The following is a 23,235-nucleotide window of genomic DNA, read 5'->3' on the forward strand; positions in this document are numbered from 1 at the left end:
AAGGTAGATTGGTTGAGTTAGTCTGTTTAAAAAAAAAAGATATACAGTCTGTGGAGTTTGGTGTTTGGCTGGCTTCTAGCTGAATTCAGTGGTCCTGAGGCTTTTAGTTTGAAGAGGTAGATAACTGGTTCGGTGAGTCTTTTGGAGATAGAGATGCGGATGATTTCCTCCAACGGGGTTTCTTATTGTAGCCAGAGTATGCAACGGTGGCCAGTCAACAAGCCGGATTTAAAAGCTTTCAAGCTGGAATGGAGAGAGAGAGAGAGAGAGACTCCCACTTAGGGTCTGCTCGTGTCAGAGTGCAGTTGCTTCTCCTCTGCTGAAGAGAAAAACACCAGCTTAAAACCACAGATGTAGAGGGGCTTGTCACATGACAGTCACTCAGTGATTCAAACAGGACAGTTAGCAGTATTTCTCTGCTTTCTGACAGAACGGGTAGTTCCTTTAAACTTCCTGGGTCTTGGTTCTTGTTGGGAAATGCACAGACATTTCATCTCCCTCCTCTCAGTCCTTTGCAGTGTAGGATGCAGTGTTGCAAATTGGGTAGCCAACATAAGCTGAAAGGATGACTTTGCTGGCAGCTTTTCTTTTAAAAATGTCTTTTAAAAAAAATATATATAAATTCAGATCTCCAGTCGGTAGGTTAAAGAAAATTATCATTCAACAAAGCACATTGGCGTACCAATGGTGAGTTGGTTCCCATTTGTTATTGGGCCTATCTCACTGTCCGATTCCAAAAGATCATCCTGGTTCTTGCAAGAATGGTCCAAAACTGGATTTGCCATGTGCAAGATAAAAATTCCCACCTATAATTTGTGGAAGTTTCAGTCACTAAGTTTGAGGGAGACCACTGTGCACTATATACAACAGTCAATAGGCCACACCTCACTGAAGTAAGAAAAGTGCTTGGCACCCAAGTACTATGTTACAGGATATTTTTCCATTATTAGATGTTCTAACCATTCTTCAATCAATATGGTCAGGGGATCATCGTTTTATTAAGCATGCAGCACCTATAGTAGTCCTTGAGCATACACAAGTATAGAACTTACAACCACACCTGCTGGTTGGAGACTCAAACATGTTACATTTCTGAACTCTTTGAATCTAAATTCTGATTATAATTTGTCAGTTTTATTTATCTTTTACCCCTACTATATGAAAATTCACACATTTGTACTTATTTGCATCAAAATGTAAGAACTCCATATAAAAAGAAACAAATTGGACCTTATCAATAACTTGAGTTAATAAGCTGATTTCCTACTAACAAGCTCTTTATGTTGGGTTAATGGGATCAGTATAACTAGCCATTTTGTTACCACAATTTTGTCATTTGTTGCATATATTTGCTTTTCCACCAAGTGAAAATTTTCTTTGATTCTGCTCAATTTAGCACCAGCTGAGCCCTAATTAAAAAGATAATGTTTTACCTAGCTGCTTTCCTTTGCACGACTATCATTCTTGTGCCCAACCAACACTAGATACAAACCTAGTTGACCTCGTTCTCCCTAAACAACCTCTCTCCGATGCATCTGGCCATGACAGTATTGCTAGTGTCATGCTAGGCCCCCACCTGCCAAGAATGAGGCACATTAATTTTGTCATAAACATTGATTTTAAGCTGTTACTGGAGTGAAGAAGGGACTTGTTAAACAGATCAGCCATGGCTGGAAAATACATTTGCATATTAACAGACAGTGATTAGAAGGACAAAGGGCCATTCTCTGACATATTCAACCCACAATGGACCTTGATCACCAGGTATTGTGTGTAAGAGGAGCATTCCAGAGACTGCTAAGGTGATACAATCCAAGACGCGGTCAGTCCAGTTAGTCACATAACTAAACTACTTGGCAACGTGGGTTTTTCTGAATTGTACAAACAGTTTGAACTGAGAAGGTCTATTTGCTCCTGGATTGAGAAGATCTCTCCTATCTGCTCCCAAATCTTTCTCTCAAGCCTCTGAATCCACTAAAGACACATGAACCCCAAGAGAGAAAAGTCTCCTACAGCGAACAAGGTTTAAGAAGAATACTGGGCCCCAGTGAAAAGCAAGATCTACTGACAGTCAAGGACTCTACAGTGAGCTTGGAGACCCATAACAATAACCCTCATTAGATATTGCCTCAAACTTTTTCACTTTATTTTTCTTCACTTTTCTGTCCCTATCTGCATGTGTGTATCGCATATGCATGCTAGCGTGGGCACGTTGTGTATCCGTAGACATTAACCGAATTAGAGTTTAAGTTTAATAGAATTTCAGTCTTCTTTAAACCTAAGAAAACCTGGTTGTGCTGGTTTCTTTGCCTTATAATTGGAAAGTGGTGAACAAGGATTCACCAAGGAGGAGCTAAAACACGGTGTGTTTAAAATTAAACTCTGTTACGGTAAGACTAGATGAAAGCTGAGAGGGACCCCTAGACACCTTTCTCACCTGATCGTAACAGAAATTTGGGTGCTAGCGTCAGGACTTTTACCCACAGACAAAGAGAGAAATTGGAAGTGGGAAGCCAAATTGTTCCCAATCAAAAGAAGAGCAAGATTTCAATACAGGTTTTCTTGTGGTTGTGTGTGCTTGAATACTAACATGTCTGCGACTGAAGCCACTCGCTCCCCAAGCCAGGATGAAGTAACTTCGGATGAGTTAAAAGCGTTGTCTATGGAAGAGTTGAGAAAAATGGCTGAGCAGTGTGGGATCACTGTATGTGGCAAGCCTAGGAAGTCTGAACTCCTAAGGCTAGTGGCCAACCATTTTTCCCTTGAATCTGAGGAAGCAGAAGCATGGTTAGAAGCAGACCCAGACAGGGTACTGCTTGCAAAGATACAAATGGAACAAAGGAAACATTAATTAGACATGGAAAGAGAAAAGGCGAGGAGGAGAAAAAGAGAGCCTTCCAGAAGGAACGTAAAGTGAAAGAAAAAGAGGAGAGAGAAAGACAGGAGAAGGAACGAGAGAGAGAGAAAAAGAATATTCCGGAAGGAATGCGAAGAAAGAGAGCTGAAGTGCTTGCGTTAACTAGGGAGTGGCAGAGTAACCTCAGTGAAAATATGGCCAATATGGAGCAGCATAATTCAGGGCTTGGTACAAAATTGTTAAAACTAGCTCACCTAATTCCAATGAGGAGGATGTAGAAGATTTTTTGTGTCCTTTTGAGAAACTGGCAAGACAGCTAAAATGGCCAGCTGAGACCTGGACACTCTCACTACAAAGCAAGCGAGCTGCAAAAGCCCATGAGGTTTATTCCTGGTTACCAGATGAGAGTTCATCAAATTATGAACTGGCAAAAAATGCTATCCTTGAGTCATATGAATTATTACCCAAAGCCCATCACCAAAAGTTTAGGACCCTCAAGAAGCAAGCTAATGAAATTTATCTGGAGTTTGAAAGAAGTAAGCAGCTGGCTTTCGACCAGTGGCTGAGGGCTTTTAAAGTACAGCTCAGCTATGAGAACCTCAGGGAAGTAATTCTGTTAGAGGAATTTAAAAACTCTCTTCCACTCTCCATAAAGACCCATGAAGAGGAGCAGTGGGTTCAGAGAACCTGGCAAGCGTCCATTCTGGCCGATGAGCTTGCTTTAATTTATAAGTCATTTTCCCAGGCAGAAACACTTCTTAGTCACCCCCACAAATATGAAAGGGACAAAGGGTGGGAAGGTGACAGGAACCCAAGCGGTTCTGGGAGAGAAAGGAAAGCAAGAGACACAGAGGGCCCTCCTCTAGCCAAAAAGGAAGGTGCTGTGGACAAGAGTGAGACCTGGAGACCTGTGTGCTTCCATTGTAATAAAGCAGGGCATTTAAAAGCTGACAGTTGGAAACTAAAGGGAAAACGCATAAGGTTAATCAGGGCACACCGCTCAGTGAAGAAGCGAACCTGATGGAAAGCACAGCAGAACAAGCTGTGGCTTTAACTGCAGTAAGAGTGAAAGCCAGGAAGCTTACTATTGCAAGTGCAGGAAAAATTAGTAGGATTTCTGAAGGTTATCAGGGTTTTGTGTCTGAAAGGAAAGTAACCCCATAACCCTCGAGTGGGGCAAGCAAGCCCATAATAATTCTCAGGGACACAGGGGCCATTAGATCCCTTTTTAGTTTAGTTTTAGTTTAGTTTAGATATACAGCACTGAAACAGGCCCTTCGGCCCACCGAGTCTGTGCCGACCATCAACCACCCATTTATACTAATCCTACACTAATTCCATATTCCTACCACATCCCCGCTCTGTCCCTATATTTCCCTACCACCTACCTATACTAGGGGCAATTGCTAATGGCCAATTTACCTATCAACCTGCAAGCCTTTGGCATGTGGGAGGAAACCGGAGCACCCGGAGGAAACCCACGCAGACACAGGGAGAACTTGCAAACTGCACACAGGCAGTACCCAGAATTGAACCCGGGCCGCTGGAGCTGTGAGGCTGTGGTGCTAACCACCGCCACTGTGCCACCCCAACCACTTTTACTGGGAAAGGCCTGACCTGTTTCCCCCAGAGACTGCAGTGAACCCCAAAATGGTGGTGAATGGTATTGGAGGGCAGTGTATGCCTGTACCTGAACACCGGATGCACCAAGAGTGCAAACTAGTTTCGGAACTGGTGACCGTAGGGATTGTCCCTAGTTTACCTATGGATGGGGTTGACCTGCTCCTAGTTAGATCTGGCGGGAGTGAAGCTGATAGCCCTCCCAGTTAGTGGAAGAATGACAGCAGGAGGTCAGAAAGACAGGGCAGTGACAGGAGACGGTCCCCTGCAGTTTCCCTGAATGTGTAGTGGATCAAGCCATAATCAAACCAGCTCCCCAGAGGAGACTGCATTGGCATGGCAGACAGATAACTAGGTCTGTCTGTCTGAGACTTTATTTGGTAAGTTAGGAGGTCCAGGGAATTAATTAAATGGATTTTCCCTAGCTGAGCATCAGCAAGCTAACCCAGTATTGCGAGAGTTAGCACAGGCTGCGCAGTCTGAAAGTGAAGCAGAGGGAGTCCCTAATTGCTACTATTTAAAGAATGAGGTACTGATGAGGAAATTGAGTTCTCCTCACAGACCTGAGAGCAAGGAGTGGACAGTAGTTCATCAGTTAGTGGTGCCGCAGAGGTACTGGAGAGAAATATCAAGACTGGCCCACGAGAGTATACTGTGGTGGAGTACTGCAGGAGTTGCCACATGTGCCAGGTTGAGGGGAAACCTGCACCAATAAGTCATGTACCGGTGTTAGGAGGACCCTCCAGCAGAGGGCTGGTGAACTGCAAGGGACCCCCGCCGAGAACAAAAAGGGGCAGGCAGGCAAAAGGTTAGACAGGAAAAGGGAAAAGTTGACCCAGACGGCAGGCTAAAGGGAATCCAGGAGGAATCCCGGATGAAAACCCCTACTGTCCGGTCAGCCTACCCTGGATAATGTGAAAAGTTAGACTCCACATCCTCCTATGTAAATGCAGACATTAGAAGCAGCCTAACAGAATTGCGAATGGCATTTACAGGAACCTGCAGAGACAAAGAAAGACCTCTAGGGGGCAGAGAAACCATGAGGGTGATGCATCAGCTAGTTGAAGTTCCATAGGGGAGTGCAGTAGAATCTAATGGCCTGCTTGGCTCTGCAATTGAAACCCGACCTGAACCCGACAGAACCACATCTGACCAGGCCCGAGTCCTTTGATTTTGTCCCGTGCCTGACCCGACCACCGGAATGAAGTTGATATTAAAGAGGTTGTGCTCTACCTTGGATGGAATCGCTTCCTGCAGACTAGTGCGGAGTCCGGATGCACATTTCCCGCCTTGACGTCCTGGATGTCACTGTCTGACCCGACCCGAGCCCAAATGCCAGACTTGAAAGAGCGACCCAACTCAACCCAAACACGATACGTGTCATCGGGCCCAGTTGGGTTCGGATCGGGTAACCATGCTCAAGTAGAGTCTGCACAAATACCTACAGGCAGGAGTTTCCCAGAGGTAAACGCTTCAGGACTGCGATGAGGAGAAATTACTTCGCCCAGAGAGTGGTGAGCCTGTGGAATTCGCTACCACAGAAAGCAGTTGAGGCCAAAACATTGTATGTTTTCAAGAAGGAGTTAGATATCGCTCTTGGGGCGAAAGGGATCAAAGGATATGGGGAGAAAGCGGGAACAGGTTACTGAGTTGGATGATCAGCCATGATCACAATGAATGATGGAGCAGGCTCGAAGGGCCAAATGGCCACCTCCTGCTCCTATTTTCTATGTAAAAGGGGAGAGTCACAAAGAATTCTCCCCTGCAGTCAGAAAAAAGAACACCCATCCCGCTAAAACCAAAAGCCTTTGCATGACTCAGCAAAGCACTGATTGAGAATTCAGGATAGACCCGCCCATTACTGACTCTCCTGGGGAAAAAAATTACCTCAGCAGGAACAAAGACCCTAGGCAGCCATGGAAATGGGCAAACAGAAGAGAAACTTCCCCAAAGAACCACATGTTTATTAGGATGCCAAAAAAGGGGCAATTTTAATAAGTTTTAGGATTTGTGAATGAATGAGAGATATGCATTTTTTTCTGTATCTTATATTTTCTCTCGACCCTTTTAATGAAATACGCTTTTCTCAAATTGCATTTCATTCCACTGGGTGTGGAGATGTCATGCTAGACTCCCCACTGCCAAGAATGAGGCGTATTAATTTTGTCATGAACATTGATTGTTCCTGGAGTAAAGAAAGGACTTGTTGAACAGCTCAGCTGCGGCAGGAAAAGACATTTGCATATTAACAGACAGTGATTGGAAGGACAAAGGACCACTCCCTGACACAGTCAACCCACAATGGACCTTGATCACCAGGTATTGTGTGGTCAGAACAGTTAGTCACATGGCTAACCTGCTTGACAACCTGGGTTTTTCTGAATTGGACAAACAGTTTGAACTCTGTCTGCTCCTGGACTGAAAAGATCTCTCCTGTCTGGCTCTCCATCTCTTTCTTGCGGAACTCCAAGTCCACTGAAGACATGTGAACCCCAAGAGAGAAAAGTCTCCTGCAGCGAACAAGGTTTAAGAAGAATATTGGGCCCCAATGAAAAACAAGATCTACCTACAATCAAGGACTCTACAGTGAGCTCGAAGGCCCGTAACAATAACCCTCTTCAGATTTGCCTCATAGTTTTTCACTATTTTTCTTCTCTTTTCTGTCCCTATCTATATCTGTGTATCGCATATGCATGCTAGCGTGGACATGTCATGTATCCGTAGGCATTAACTGAATTAGAGTTTAAGTTTAATAAAATTTCAGTCTTTGTTCTTTAAACCTAAGAAAACCTGGTTTTGCCGGTGAACAAGGATTCACCAAGGGGGAGCTAAAACAAGGTATGTTTAAAATTAAACCATGTTACGGTAAAACCAGGTGAAGGCTGAGAAGGGCCCCTAGACATGTTTCTCACCTGGTCGTAACAGTAGGAGTGACCACCGCACAGTCCTTATGGAGGTGAAGTCCTGTCTTCACATTGAAGACACCTTTCTTCGTGTTGTGTGGCACTACCATTGTGCTAATTGGATAGATTAAGAACAGAGCGAGCAGCTTAAAACCAAGCATCCATGAGAAGCTGTTGATCAGCAGCAGCAAAATTGTATTCAACCACAATGTGTAGCCTCATGGTCTGGCATATCCATCACTACCATTACCATCAAACCAGGCAACCAACAATGGTTCAATGAAGAGTATAGAAGAGCATGCCAGGTGAAGCACCAAGCATAATTAAAAATGAGGTGCCAAACTGGTGAAGCTACAACACAGGGCTATGTGCGTGATAAACAGCAGAAGCAGCATGCTATAGACAGAGCTAAGTGATCTCAACCAACAAATTGGATCAAACTCTGCAGTCCCACCACATCCCATTGTGAATGAGGTGGGCAATTAAACAGCTAATGGGAGGAGGAGGCCCAATAAGCATCCCAATCCTCAATGATGGCAGAGCCCACCATGTGAGCATTTGCAATCATTTCTAGCCTGAATTGCCAAGTGGATGATCCGTCTCTGCCTTCTTCTGAGGCCGCCACCATCACAAATGCCAATCTTCAGCCAATTTGACTCAATCCATGTGATATCAAGAAATGGTTGAGCCAACAGCATCCCAGGTGTAGTGCTGAAGATTTGTGCTCCAGAAATCTAACCTGTAGCCAAGCTGTTCTAGTATAGCTGATGATGGCATATTCTTTGCAGGCAAAGATCATGGGAAGGCTTGTCTTGTGGTGGTTGGCATAGTTGTTGGTGACTGAAGAGACCAATTCTTGATCTACAGGCTCTTGAGGAGTTGGGGCACAAGAATCCCTGGCTTGGAGGGACTCTGGTAGATGCAGACAATAGAAGGAGTCTGCTTATTTCTTCAGCCTTGTGTCTGTTTATTTCAAACTTGTAGGTTGCTTTCCTGCTTATTGTGCGCCAGCTGCCTTGGTTGCCTACTCCCATACCCGTTGCTCAATGTCAGCCAGAGAGAGCTGTCTTTTCAGCTGGTCTTTCAACCATTTGCAAGGTGCAACTCAATCTCTCTTACTGGAGCATAGTACACCATAAAGCACTGCTTTTGGCATTCTGGAATCCTTCATACGTGACATGTCCTACCCAGTGCAATTGACATTGTAAGAGAATGTATTCAATGCTGGGAGATTGGCTCTGTTGTGGACTTCATTGTTTGTGATGTAGTCCTGCCATTTGATGATCATGATGGATCGAAGACAGTGTTGATGGGTGCGCTGCAACAGTCTCATTTGTTTTCTGTACAGAACCCATGATTCTGACCCGTACAAGAGGGTGGTGATGACAACCGCTCTGTATGCCTGAATTTTCATAGAGATGTGTAGTAATAGTTTACTCAGACACAATTTGAGAGGCGGCCAGAGAAGCTGTTGGCCTTGGACAGTCGATTATCTATGTCCTTTTTGACAGTGGCATCATTTGAGATAATGCTACCTAGATAGGTAAACTGTTCTACTACTTTGAGGTGGTTGTTGTCAATGCTGATCTGCGATGGATTATAATTTCTTCGGGGCTGTGGTTGGTACAGAACCTCTGTTTTCTTTAGGCTAATAGTAAGGCCAAAGGCATTTTCTGCCTTGGAGAAACCATCTACAATGAGCTGCATTGCCTCCTCTGTGCATGCCAGAAGGGTGCAATCGCCAGCAAACAAGCTGCATGGTAAGCTCTTCTGTGGTTTTGGTATCTGCCGGTAGTCATTGCAGGTTGGAGAGACGGTCATCTGTTCGGAAATGGATATATATACCCTCTGTTAAGCCTGCTTTTGCCTCTTGAAGCATCATACTGAAGAAAATGTTCTAGTATAGCTACAACACTGGCATCTCCCTAGCAAAATGGAAAATTGCTCCGGTATGTTCTGTCCACAAAAAGTAGGAGAAATCCAATCTGACCAATTACCACCCCATCAGCAAAGTGGTAGAAGGTGTCATCAACAGAGCTATCAAGTGGCATATATTTACCAATAACCTGCTAACGATGACTAGTTTCAGTTCTGCCAGATCACTCGACTCCAGATCTTATTACAGCCCTTGTTCTAAACATGGACAAAGCACTGACTTTCAGAGCTGAGAGGAGAAGCAGCATTTGACCGAATGAGACACCAAGGAGCCATAGTAAAATTGAAGTCAATGGGAATCGGGGAAATTCCTTCACTGGCTAGAGTCATACTGAGTACTGCAAGAATTCGTCAGGCAGTTTTATAAGCTCAATCATCTTCAGCTACTTCATCAATGACCTTCCCTTCATCACAAGGTCAGAAGTGAGAATATTTGCTGATGATTGCAGTGTTCAGTTCCATTTGCAGTTCCTCAGCTAATAAAGTAATCAGCCCCCAAATACAACGAGATGTGGATGCTATTCAGGCTTGGGCTGATAAGGGACGAGTAACATGCGTGCCACACAAGCACCAGCAATGACCACCTCCCCACGCCATTTAATGGCACTACCTTCCCAAATGCCTCACCAACATCCGGGAACTTAACCAGAAAGTTAACTGGGCCAGCCATGTAAATAGTATGGCTATAAGAGTAGAACAAAGCCTGGGCATTATGTGGCAAGTAACTCCCCTCCTGACTCCACAGAGCGTGTCCACTATCTACAAGGCATATCGGAGTGTGATGGAATATTCCCCACTTGCCTGGATGAATGCAACTCCAAAAATACACTAAACTCGACACCATCCAGAACAAAGCACCCCACTTGATCAGCACCCAATCCATTACCTTAAACATTCACTTCCTCCACCACCGGCACACCGTGGCAACTGTGTATACTAGCCACAAGATGCACTTCAGCAAGGGCAACAGGCACATGGGAACACCGCCACCTGCAAGTTCCCCTCCAAGTCGCACACCATCCTGACTTGGAAATATATCACTACTGTCCCTTTATCATCTCTGAGTCCAAATTCTGGAACTGCCTACCTAACAGCACTATGGGAATTCTTTCACCACATGGACTGCAGTGGTTCAAGAAGGTGGCTCACCACCACCACCTTGAGGGCATTTAAGGATGGGTGAAAAATGCTGGCCTTGCCAGTGATGCCCACATCCTGTGAATCAATAAAAAAAAATCAGTGATTATGAAGGAAAGTGGCATTGTGCCATTGCATACTAGTTTTCTGAAAATTACAAACCTGCACGCAATGGCTCATCTTCAATTAACCTTGTTAAACAGGTGGCTACTTCAGATTAAATCCTGCCAGTGCTGGAGGGTTCAGCTCAAAGTTCAGTAGTCAGCATCTTGGTACACTTATAACTATTTTACAATATTACAATTTAAGAATCATATTTACTACCTAACAAATGGCACTACCTTCCCAAATGCTACCTGGGCGGCACAGTGGCGCAGTGGTTAGCACTGCAGCCTCACAGCTCCAGGGACCCGGGTTCGATTCTGGGCACTGCCTGTGTGGAGTTTGCAAGTTCTCCCTGTGTCTGCGTGGGTTTTCTCCGGGTGCTCCGGTTTCCTCCCACAAGCCAAAAGACTTGCAGGTTGGTAGGTAAATTGGCCATTATAAATTGTCACTAGTATAGGTAGGTGGTAGGGAAATATAGGGACAGATGGGGATGTTTGGTAGGAATATGGGATTAGTGTAGGATTAGTATAAATGGGTGGTTGCTGGTCGGCACAGACTCGGTGGGCCGAAAGGCCTGTTTCAGTGCTGTATCTCTAATCTAAAAAAAAACAAAACCTAAAAATAGTATTACTGCAATATGAAGACAACAGTAATATCACATTAGCACCCATCTAATTAGTCCTTTCTTTACAAGAGAATTGTGTGTTTTGCTCATCAAATTGGTTTGTCCCATTCAATTTTATTTGTATTTGGGTCATTGATCTGGCCTAATATGTTGAAGTGTTTGACCTGTTTTTTCTTTTCTATTGTCTTTCCAGTCATCGTCTGCAACAGTAGAGAAGTTTCTGGAAGCTCTGTCCATGGTGGTGGACAGGCAATTTGAAGAAGGGAAGAAACTAAACTCTATCAACTGCAGGGTTTAATGCCACCCTTCAACCATGCTGTTATGCAAACATATTTGTGTGGCATGCTGTCAAGCCAAGGTTAATTCCTTAATAATATATAGCATTGGCTTCATTAAGCTACATGGTATTTTGATACTAAAAGTGATAATGGAGGTGGCTAATGCTTTGGATGTATTTTTTTTCTTTTCAAGTTAGTGAACAGGATTTCTATTAACCTACTGTGTGATTTTGGATAACTTTTTAATCTAGACAAGGTAGATCCACATTACAAATGCCCAAATCTTTCCAGAAACCATTCTGTTTTATCTGCCACTTTTGGCAAAATCACAGAATTTTCAGCACAGAAACAAGCTATTCAGCCCAACTGGTCTATGCCAGTGTTTGTGCTTCACATGATCCTTCTCCCACACTACTTTATCCAACCTTGTCAGCATATGCTTCTATTCCTTTCTCATGTGATTATCCCGCTTCCATTAATTGCATCTATGTCACTGTTCAATCATTAAAGATCTGTCACGTCATTGAAAATAAAGATGAAATGATTGACTCCTTGACACCCTTCTATTAAAGGGACACATTGGGAGTTGTTACTCTTCACAAATACTCAATTCACATTGAAATTTGTGAAAAAATGAAAATGATCTGTCATTTCATGTGATGGCAATGCAATAGCTACTTTTATACAACACCTCTGTCCCTTCTTGTGGAAAGATCTAGTCCTGCTTATAATGGCTGGGTGGAAAAGTACCAGTGTGAATAAAAATCGCATTCCACAATGATAATGGGACATTAAAGCAACTTCAGTTGATTTTTCAGAGAGCAAAAGTCTCGAGCATTCACTTAAAAGTTGATTGTGTTCATTGACTGTCACAATCATAAATGTGTGATAAATTTGCCTATACGTGAGGGGCCATGACTTGCAGTTCCATCACTCAGAAGTTTCTGGTGAGTCACACTTGTGGAATTATTTATTGCCCATCATAGTTGACCCAAGATATTAATGTTAAGATTAGGCTTTTGTTGTAGATATATAATTTTAAAGTACATTGCAGTGTATTAGAATTACATAGAATGTATAGTACAGAAACAGGCCATTTGGCCCAAGTGGTCTATCTTGGTGTTGCTCCACAAGAGGTATCTCCAACCCCTCTTTATCTAACCCTATCAGTGTATCCTTAGATTCCTTTTTCCTTCCCCTTAAATACTTCTATGCTATTTGCCTCAATTACTCCTTGTGGTCGAGAGTTCTACAACCTAACCACTCTCTGGGTAAAGAAGTTGCTCCTGAATTCCTTGTTGGATTGGGCCCCTAGTCAAAATCTCATTAACCTGATATTACTGACATTGTTTGAAGTGGAGAAGACAAAACATTTAAAAAGGGATGATATGTTTTATGACCAAGACAACATGAATTTGATGACTGCTTACCTTATTAACTTTATAGGCCTAAGAATTAGATAGTGCAGCTTTGTGAGGTGGTGATTTTTTTTTAGTTGAAGGCGGCGTAAAGGCTAAACAAATATGCCGATCACAGTCTTTCTGTAATTTATAGGGGGTTTAAGTAGGGCAGTCACAATGTTTGTACTATACAAATCTGTTTAGTCTACAGATCACTGTATTTCATCTGCATTGTGGATTATGACGAAATTATGATTTATTGATGATTAAAGAGGTGACAGAAAAGTTAAAAGTTCTAGAAAAACAGCAAGATTATCCCAAAACTTTGTGTAAATGCCACACTTTCTTGCTGCCCGTCTCTAAACTATCAAAAATCAGTCGTTCAAAAATTAGTGATTTATCAGGATTTTGTAGCGAGTAAATGTTCTAATTATTGATACATATTGTACAGTCAGATTGTATATTGACACCCTAATTCTTAAAAATGTAATTGGAGATGATAACGTTAAATTAAATGAACTGTGTCTGCCTTGATCCTCACAGTATTATGTTGGGAAACTTAAACAACATTCACAAAATTCATTCCAGTTTTCCACAACTTGAAGTACTTTTATGGCATATGTTTAGAAGGCTTAAGATAATTCAGAACATTGTAGTTTGCAGGAGGAGCAATGCTTGTTCAACAAGTTAACCTGTGATTTTGTGTGTGCAGTGCTAAGGGAATTAACTTCCATCCGCAGGATTTGTCTTACTTCATTCCATTAGCACTCTCTAGGTTTCAAGATATTAGGTAGTATGTTTTCACTAAATGTTAAATGATGTTGAGAAAAATATGTTTAGCATGCTTCTAATTGTGTGTGTTTTCTATTTGACTGTTTTTTGACCCTCTTGTATTTTTTGCTGAAGTAACTTCAGATTATCAGTAAAAAAACCAAACATGGAGACATAGATCTGTTTGGTTAGGCATTCATCTTTATTCCTGGAATGGATTTCAATGTGATGGGTAAAGAATGTTCTCTATGAACAGAAGAGGTTTTCTGTTTATTCACAATCAACCAGGTGCCAAGTTCATTACATTGCTGCTTGCGATTAGATTCTACATCTTTGGATCAGATCGTCCAGTCATATTTTACTACTTCAAAAAGAATTAACTTAAAGACCGAATGTTTTGTTTATTTAAAAAAATGTTTGAAATAAAAGTGATTTTTCAAAATTTAGTGTGATGAGAGTTTTCATCAGTAACTCCCTTGAAAGGTACTTTAAACACATTGGACAGTACGAGCGAATCTTGTAATTTCCTCACCTTTCTCTGTTGCATGTACAACTTGTACACCTTATGCACCAGTCCTAAAATCATGAATGCTTCAATAAATAAGAGAGCAAAACAGACATAGAATGCAGTAATCATTTCTTCGGCAGTCAGCTTCATTGACAGAATGTCTTGTGTCCCTCCATTACATTGTGCTGTAGACTGAGGGATGGTAGGTGTAGCAGTGGTCGTGTTGTTTGAAGGTGACTCTCTATTACACCATTCTGCAGATTGCATCTTGAGGACAGTTTTGCTCCAAAAGGCTGCCTGCTGTCTGCGGTAAGATCTACCTATCCAACCTGACCTCTCTGTAGTGAAGTTCATGAATTCTGTGCCAGTGGCTGTGTAGTTGGGCCAGCTTGATATCCTGTGAGGTCCTCTGTTTGGGTTACTATGAAAATTAAAGAAACATTAGGAAAGCAAATAGACTAAGAAGCCCCTCAAGCCTGTTCCATTTCAGTCAGTTCATGGCTGATCTCTACCTCAACTCCATTTACCTGCCTTTGCTCCATAGCCCTCGATACCGTTCCCTTAAAACAGTATATCGATGTCAGTCATGAAAGCTCCAATTGACTCAGCAGCCACAGCCTTTTTGGGGAGTGGGTTCCAGATTGTCACAATTATTTGTATGGAAAATGTGCTTCCTGATTTCACAACGCCCTATCTCAGATTGCAAGATTATGCCAACAATCTACCTAAAAAGAGAAACCTGGAAAATCTTTTGTAAAATGACACGCCCCTAGCATCTAGAATTTCATGGTCCATTAGCAAAATTCTTCTTTGCATTAGCAGTAAGTAGCCAAAGTGAAATAAGTTGGATAGTTTCAAAACCAAATTCCAAGTGTGTTTGGGCTGACTACAAAATATTTTTTAGAACCTAGTACCACCCTGCAGTGACCTCCTGCTGGGTGTTGTGAAGATATGAAACTATACTCCATCCTGGACTTAAATATGTTATGGCAAAGAACACATTTGCTTCAGATAACTAAAATGGAAGAATTTGCATTCTCATTTGTGGCATTGGTAAAATGCCAAGGAGAAGCTTGGTCAGCAGGAGCCAAGACATCATTGGTTGCTCTCCTGTTGCCCTGGAACCTGGGGCCCCATAAAAGAACAATGGTGGTGGGAGGAGTACCCATAGCCTTCCTGTCACCCTGCAATTAAGTTGGGGACAGGATAGGCCGAAGATAGTCTTCCTGCCCTGAGGCCAATTAAGGCCCTTAAGTGGCCAATTAATAGCCACTTAAGGGCCTCTTCCAGCTGCCTTTGGAATTACACCAACGAGGGGAGGGTGACTCGACCATGTGAGGAATAGGCTGCCCAGTAAAACAATGTGGCCTCCCTGCAGGTGTGGGGGGAGTGGCCTCCTTAGTAAGCAATCTGTGGCCCAGTGGCAAAGGCCACCTTTCTCCCTCAATGTCCACCCTTAACTGGGGTCCAGGTCTCCAGTGATGGATCTGGGCCTGGTGTAGAACTGGCAATAGCCGCCGCTCCCAGTGGCACTGCCACAGCTCTGGGAGGCAGGGTCCTTCTTAAAGGGACGGGCCATGCCGCTGGGCAGTCAATAGCCCGAGAGCCATTAAATTGCTCTGGGTGGGCTCCAAAGGGCCGAGGCAGGTTTCCCCTCACCACCGGCTCCACTAAACTCAGCCCAGTATTGGCAGAGGTCTGAGAGCAGGTCACTTGGCCTTGGATGGGGAATGGTGGGAGGGGGAATTGTGAGAGGTGTGAGATGATGGCAAGAGATAGATGCAATAAGAATAACATTTTTAATGTCACTGGAAATATTGCCTTACCCACTGTGTGCAAAATTTGTCCAGTAAGCCATAAGGCTAAAAGATAGTTGTTTCTCTGCTTCATTGTATTGGTGGGTTGGATTTTTGGCAACAGGGTCTCCAAGTAGAAAAAGCAAATCGTCCAAGTGAGATGCTCCAATCCAAGGAAGGTTCTGGGAAAAAGAGGAAGGATGGCTGGAAAGAAAATTAGCTTGTGATTTATTTTTTCTAAATACCACAAGTATTAAAATGAAATTGCCACCCAATTCCTAATGGGTCTGGCCAACGGCACAGAACTACCCCTAACATGAACTGACTCAGAGTGACCAACGGATGGTTTATTGGGGAATTAGGAAACTTGTCACACTGCTCCAGTAAGAACATTCTTCTGAGTTTGGATTTGAGACTTTTTTTGACAGAGTTTAATTCCATATCTAATTTGTGGGCTTGACTGGAGAGTGATGCTTAACCCTTGATGACCAAAAAAGGTCACTTGCATCTCACATGAGCAAAAAGGAATACAATTACCATTATACAGATATCTTACTTTAAAAAAAATCAAAATTGCAACAATAATGTTAGAATGAGTTGAAGTGATTATAAATAATGCATGGATGGGTCCAAAAACAATAGTGTAACTGGGGCTTTGGCTAGTTGTAGCATTTTTTTTCTTCAAAGCCCACTTCCAAACAAAATTGAAGAGCTGAACCAAGCAAGAAGTCCCTGTATATCAGTTTTAGGTCTTTATTATGGGATTCAAAGATAATCCCAACCCAAAACTGAACAGATTGGTCCTTGGCAATGGCCTCCATTAGCAGAGGAGCCACGTTAGTCTGTAAGAGCTAAAAGGTCAATTTTGGAGATCTGTAGTGAACTCTTTGACTGAGTAGTTTATATCATTAAAGAATAAAGATTAGAACGAACTCACTGAAAGTAGATAACTCCAGTCCAAATCTTATCACAACAGCAGATAAACTAAAGGGTGGAACACATATTAACTGTTTGCCCAAATAAACTGAACTGCGGCATGAAGCTGCACATGATTCATCTAGTGGTCATAATCTTCCAGCAGTTCTGAGCTGTTCATATAACCCTCCCTTTACAAGCTAAAATTATTCTGGGGAAAACAGAAAGCGTTGCAAAAATTCGATAAGCTCAGGATTACTACTAATATGACTTATGTTAAAGAAGGCAGAGAAGGATAAATAATTAGTGTAACAGGAGTTGTCTTAGAATCCATAATTTGAGATACTAAGCATTTTGAAATGCATGAGTTAATTACAGGCAGCCAGCATAGATTTAGTAAAGGCATGTTAACCTGACAAATTTAATGAGTTCTTTTGAAGAGGTGATAGATTGGATAGGTAAAAGGAATGCAGTACACATGCTGTATATGGATTTCCAGATTGCGTTCTCACAGGCATCCTCAATCCCAGTTTTGGGATTAGACAAAACTTCAGCCTCAACCCAAGATTGAACATACAGGAAAGACACCAATAGAAGTGTGAAAGGGAGATAGAAAGATAAAGCAGATATGATAAAGAAAATGCATTTATGTCAGCCTTTCACACATCATTAGGATGTCCCAAAGTGCTTTAGAGCTAATGAAGTATTTTTTGAAGTGCAGACTGTTGTTTTGTAGGCAAACATGGAAGCCAATGTGCACACAGCCAGGTCCCACAAACAGCAAAGAGATAAATGACCAGTTAAACTGCTTCCATGTGGTTGGTTGAGGGTTTTAATGTTGGCTAGGACATTGGGGAAAATTTCTCTGCTCTTCAAATAGCATAGTGGTATCTTCTCCATGCACAAGTACAGGCTGATGAGGCCTCATCTTTCCAACATGGCACCTCCGACAGTACAGCTGTCAGATTACGAGCTCAAATTCTCGAGTGAAGCTTGAATGCCTGACCTAAATCAGAGGTGAGAGCACTACCACTGATCCAAGCTGACCTTTGCACACCCAGCAGCAGCAAAGAGCAAGTGAGACAAAGAATTTGAATGGGGAACCGAGCAGAAAAAGAGAAACAAGTTTTTGATTTTGTTCTCCAGAAACAGAATTATGAGAAATTGACTAACGGCATACAAAAAAAATTGTGTGTGGCTCTTTCAAAAAATTCTGGGTACACTTAATATGTAGAATGATCAAGTCAAATCTCCAACTTTAGAGATACTTTACCTGTAAATATACAGAAAGGTTTCTGCTCTGCTTGAGTGTTGGTCTGCTAATTGGTAACTCGGTGCCAACCATTTGTGGTCCTGAACTAGGTCTCTGAAACCTTCTCTGAGGGCAGCCGGGTCATTTGGGCGTGTGAAGTCTCTGTAAGAATAGCTGATAACATCTGCGATCTGGGAAGGATTGTATCTGTAGGAAATGGCATTCCAAGTTATTTTGTTTTTTACTTGCTTGGAGGATAGACAGACTTTCACTTTGCACAGAAAGTACACTGCATTTGGAACCTGCAAAACTAGAAACTGAATAAAACCAATTGAGATCCACCTTTGGTTCTTTGAAAGGGTTTATCAGCGTTCTGCGGAAGGGTATTGATAGGAACTCCATGGGTGTTTTGTACCATCTTCAAGAAACATAGACAATTCTTCATATAGCAATTGCTAACATGTAGTTTATCTTTAACCATCCTGGTAGTTGCCTGATATAACAATAATAGCCTTGTTGACTAATCAAAGCAATCAATCTCTTTCAAATAAACTACAACAGATCCAGACATGAAGTGAGGAACCCACCCCCTCACAGCGGTGAAGTGCCTTGAGAACCATGGGTCCAATCTCACCTGTTCCAACCTACCATGCTGCACTTACCATGTCATGTCTCAAATTACTCATAACCTATAACCCAAAATGTTGTTTTCAGAAAGGAGCCTTGAGGTGTTTTACAGGATCTTCACGGTAAAGCAGGAGTGGTAATAAAGTCAATTAATTATTGAAAACAAAAAAACACTAACATGAGAAAATGAAAGTCAGGATCTCCAGAGGGAAAAGGAGGGGATTTAGTTAAAACAAATAAATCAGCCATTTAATCCAGGCGTTGAGTGAAGTGTCCATTAACAATAGGAACTTGGTTTCTGCTGATCTTCTGTTATAAGAAGCAGAAATTCCCTGAAATCAAGAATCGGTGACTTGCAAACGATTTGTATTGATAGTCCTGAGGTATTCTGAGAACATTTTGGCAGGGTACCTTTCACTTTCACTACTCTAGACAGCTGGGCAACTTTGGCAGTTAATCAGGGTCTGTTGAAATATTCTGAGATATAGCATGGAAATTCACGCTTTTCAATTAGTCAGTACAATCTGTGTCATGACTATCCAGTTATAGCTGAAGGTTCCCGCTAGGAATTTTTTGATGGGGTGGATATGGAGGAGGTTCTCCTGATTGGCTACCATCGATTCAGCTTAAACCAAGGAAACGTTCATTGGCAGAATCCTTGAGGAAATTCCCAACATCTAATTGATTAAATAAATATAGATTGATTCATAATGAGCATAGAATGAATCAAAAATTCAAACACATGAACGTGGAATATTGCACTTTACTTTTGGATGTTATTGCTACAGTTTTTTTTTAAAAAAGAGCATCAATAGCTAATTGATAACTGCAATATATGGTGTGGAACTGAGACCTATCGACCATGAAGATTATGGAATTGAGCCCCAGCCAGTAGAGTTTGCTGATTTCAAACAGGGCTGCAAAAGAGGCATTAGAATTAGTTTCAGTGTCCTAGGTTAGACAAAAATCAGACAAGTTTTCTTATCCAGGTCCCTATTCCTGCCGGAAAGGTCGTACCTGTGGATGTGAAGTTTGGACAGAATCAGACTTGGCTGTGATTCCCTTTCCTACCTTCCTCCCTCAGTAGCCCCATTTAAACATCCTATGATACACATTATTTTTGGCTTCTACATGAAGTACAGTCATTTGGATGTGGTATGAGAAGCTAGCTCTCGTGGAACTATATCCCAGCAAAAATCTGAGTGGAAAGAAAATTAGAGTGGAAAAATACAACAAAAAAAGGACAAAACTTGTACATACCGGAAATGACTGCTGGCGTAATCAAGCACCAACTTGTGATAAGTCTCTGTGGCAATTCCATAACCATTACCCAAAAGATCAGCAAGCTCAGCCCCTGCCTCGTCATTAGTAAGTCCTACAATGTAAGGAACTTTCATGTAATTTCCTTTGAGAAGTGAGTCCTGAGGCATCTCCTGTAAGAAAACACCATCGACAACAGGAGGAAACTTTAGCCCATATTTTGGCTTGTGCATTGGGGCATCCAGAAGAGATTCCACTGGTTTTGTTCGGAGACAGTCCACCATCTGTACATTATTATCAGTGGGACAATCCAGTGCTTTGGCTAGTTGTCGGCTGGCAACAAGAGGATCAGAGTAATAGTTGCCGGGCTTTGCGATGTAACTTGGTACCAAAGCATTTCCGCTACTGGAGATGGCTCTGTGGAAGAGGCCTCTGGTAAGGGGCGACAACAGAAGATAACTCACCGCTAACCCTCCAGCCCCATGGCCAAACAATGTGACGCGGCTGGGATCTCCCCCAAAGTTCTGGATGTTGTTTCTTATCCACTGAAGGCTTTTGGACATGTCCAAGAAACCAAGATTGCCGGGAGCGTTTACATCCAGAGTGCTGAGAAAGCCAAGTGGCCCAAGACGGTAGTTGAATTCCACCACTACAACCTGCAAAATCCAGTTAATTGTATCACAGCACACCCCAGTCTGATCAAACCCACAAAATAAAGAAGCATTTATTAGCACCTTTAACATCGGAAAAATGTTCCAGGGCACTTAAATAAGAGGGAGGTGAATAAATTGAGGTATCTTAACACCTTGCTATTAATTCCAACACCAGCCTCTCGTGGCATCTTTTTAAAGAATTTAATTAATTCTGAATTACTTTGTATTTAACTTATCGTTCATGTTTAATATGTTTTATCTTATTTTTAAACTGAATCTCAACCATGCTCTCTTTCACTCTATCACAATGAAAATCTGGCCATTATGGATATCAAGTCTGAAATAACTTCAGGTATGTTTCTCTTTGTCTTAAAAAAACAATTTATACAGCGCCTTTAACATAATGAAACGTCCCAGGCACTTTACAGGAGCACTTTAAAACAAAGCAAGATTCAGAGCCACAAAAGGAGATATTAGGTCGGATGACCAAAAGCTGGATCGGGATAGTTGTTGAAACACTCTTTCGCAACAGACGATTTAGAGTCCACCTTGGAAAAGGTAGACATGTATGGCCAATGGACTACCACAGGGCTCAGTGCTAGCCCCAAAGTTGTTCAACATATATACAAATGACCTGCCAACAACCACGTCTCATGAGGTCATCTATGCTAATAACGTCTGTTGTGCCATCCAAGCCCCATCCTTCTGCACACTGGACCAGATACTTACCGAAGATGTTACAAAGTTGGCGGACTACTGCAGCACATGGCATCTCACAGTGATTCCCTCTAAAACCATATCCAGTGTATTCCACCTCCACAATGCCGGTGCCATAAAAGAATTGCGTATCTACATGGAAGGCCAGAGACTAAAGCATGATCCCACCCAACATACTTGGGAGTGCCTCTGGATAGGATTTTGTCCCTCCAGGAGCATCGGAAGAAAACAGCAGCAAAGGTCAAAACCAGAAACAACCTATTAACCAAACTTGCTGGATCTATGTGGGGCACTGCTGCCACAACACTCTGAACCTCAGCACTTGCCCTGTCATACTCAGCAGCAGAGTACTGTGCACCCGTCTAGCATAGATCATCACACACACATCTTGTTGATACTCAGTTGAATGCAACAATGCGCATCATAACTGGAATCCTCTGCTCAACATCCCTCCCCGGCTTCCTGTCCTCGCAAACATCACTCCCCCACATCCGCCGACTGACAAAAACCCACAAGCTGGTTGAAACCATCCATGCTGCACCTCATCTACCACTCCATAATGACATATTCAATCCACCTGCTGCCTGCCTTCCATTCCGGCACCCCATATGGAGCAACCTTCCTGAGAAAATTCTACCAGCAGACATCCTTTGGATGAAGGAATGGGAAACACGGGAAGTCACTATCAAGTTCCTTGTGACAAACCCCATCTGTCAAATGTCAGGCTTTGAACTACCACGGTGAGAGTGGTCCTTGCTAAACAGGTTCAGGACAAGCCAGGGCTCCTGCGCAGCCAACCTCGGGCCTCAGTACAAACCTCTTATACATTTGTGGAGCTGCACTTTACCAAGGAGTGTCCCCTTTACAGACTAAGTAGCAGACAACTCACCTTAAATTCAACAAATGAGGAGTATCGCTTGGCTCCAGGGATTTGCATTCGCTAAATAAATGACCAACAGCTTGGTCAAATAAGTAGATTTTAGGGTGTTTTAAAGGAGGAAGGCGAGGTGGAGGGATGGAGAGGTGTAGTTAGGGAATTCCAGAGCTTGGGGCCGAGGCAACTGAAGTTGTGGCCACCAATGGTGGAGAAATTTAAATCTGGGATCCACAATTAGAGGAGCGCAGATATCTTAGAGAGTTTTGGGGCTGGAGGAGATTACAGAGACAGGAAGGGACAAGGCCATAGAGGGATTTGAAAATAAGGATGAGAATTTTAAAATCAAGACATTGCTTGTCCTGAAGCCAATGTAGGTCAGTGAGCACAGGGGTGATAGGGAACGGGACTTGGTGCGAGTTAAGACACAGGCAGCAAAGTTTTGGATGACCTCAAGTTTACGGAGAGTGGAATGTGGGAGAGACTAGCCAGAAGTGCATTGGAATAAAAACAGAAAGTGCTGGAAACACTCAGGATCTCTGGCAACATCTGTGGAGAGAGAAACAGAATTAACATTTCAGGTCTGTGGATTTGATAACAATGTCAGGGTTAGACCTGAGAGAACAGAGTGTGGCAAGTTCCCAGGGAGACAGGTTCGAGTGAGTGAGTGGAACAGAGAAATTAAGATGACCAATGTCACGCCGACAGTTCTCAATGAAAAGATCAAGAGTAAGAGGCCAGAGGCACAGACCTGAAACATTAACTCTGTTTCTCTCTCCACAGATGCCGCCAGACCTGCTGAGTATTTCCAGCACTTTTTGTTTTTATTTCTGATTTCCACCATCCACAGTATTTTGCTTTTATTTTAGTGCATTGAAATAGTCAAGTCTAGAGGTAACAAAGCCATAAATGAGGGTTTCAGCAGCAGATGAGCTGAGACAGGGGATAAGTCTGGTAATGTTATGGAGGTGGAAATAGACAGTCTTAGTAATGGCATGAAAA

The 23,235-nt window shown here is 42.6% G+C and overlaps 1 protein-coding gene and 1 long non-coding RNA gene across 3 annotated transcripts in view; one reads left to right on the forward strand and one right to left on the reverse strand.

Moving 5' to 3' along the window:
• The window catches only part of trip13 (thyroid hormone receptor interactor 13), a 50,079-nt gene extending 36,006 nt beyond the window's left edge, over positions 1-14,073 (forward strand). For both annotated transcript variants that reach the window (XM_068055645.1, XM_068055644.1), the window contains exon 14: positions 11,376-14,073. In XM_068055645.1, the coding sequence (XP_067911746.1) occupies positions 11,376-11,480 (105 nt within the window). In that variant the 3' untranslated portion in view covers positions 11,481-14,073. The remainder of the gene's footprint in view (positions 1-11,375) is intronic.
• A 1,920-nt stretch (positions 14,074-15,993) lies between these two features.
• On the reverse strand, positions 15,994-18,851 carry LOC137379361 (uncharacterized). Its single transcript, XR_010976800.1, has 3 exons — positions 18,765-18,851; positions 18,124-18,309; positions 15,994-16,139 (listed from the first exon to the last, which is right to left on the reverse strand). It is a non-coding gene; the product is annotated as an uncharacterized lncRNA (long non-coding RNA).
• Positions 18,852-23,235: the final 4,384 nt, after the last annotated feature.

Source organism: Heterodontus francisci, chromosome 2, assembly GCF_036365525.1.
Source record: "Heterodontus francisci isolate sHetFra1 chromosome 2, sHetFra1.hap1, whole genome shotgun sequence".
Lineage (NCBI taxonomy): Eukaryota > Metazoa > Chordata > Chondrichthyes > Heterodontiformes > Heterodontidae > Heterodontus > Heterodontus francisci.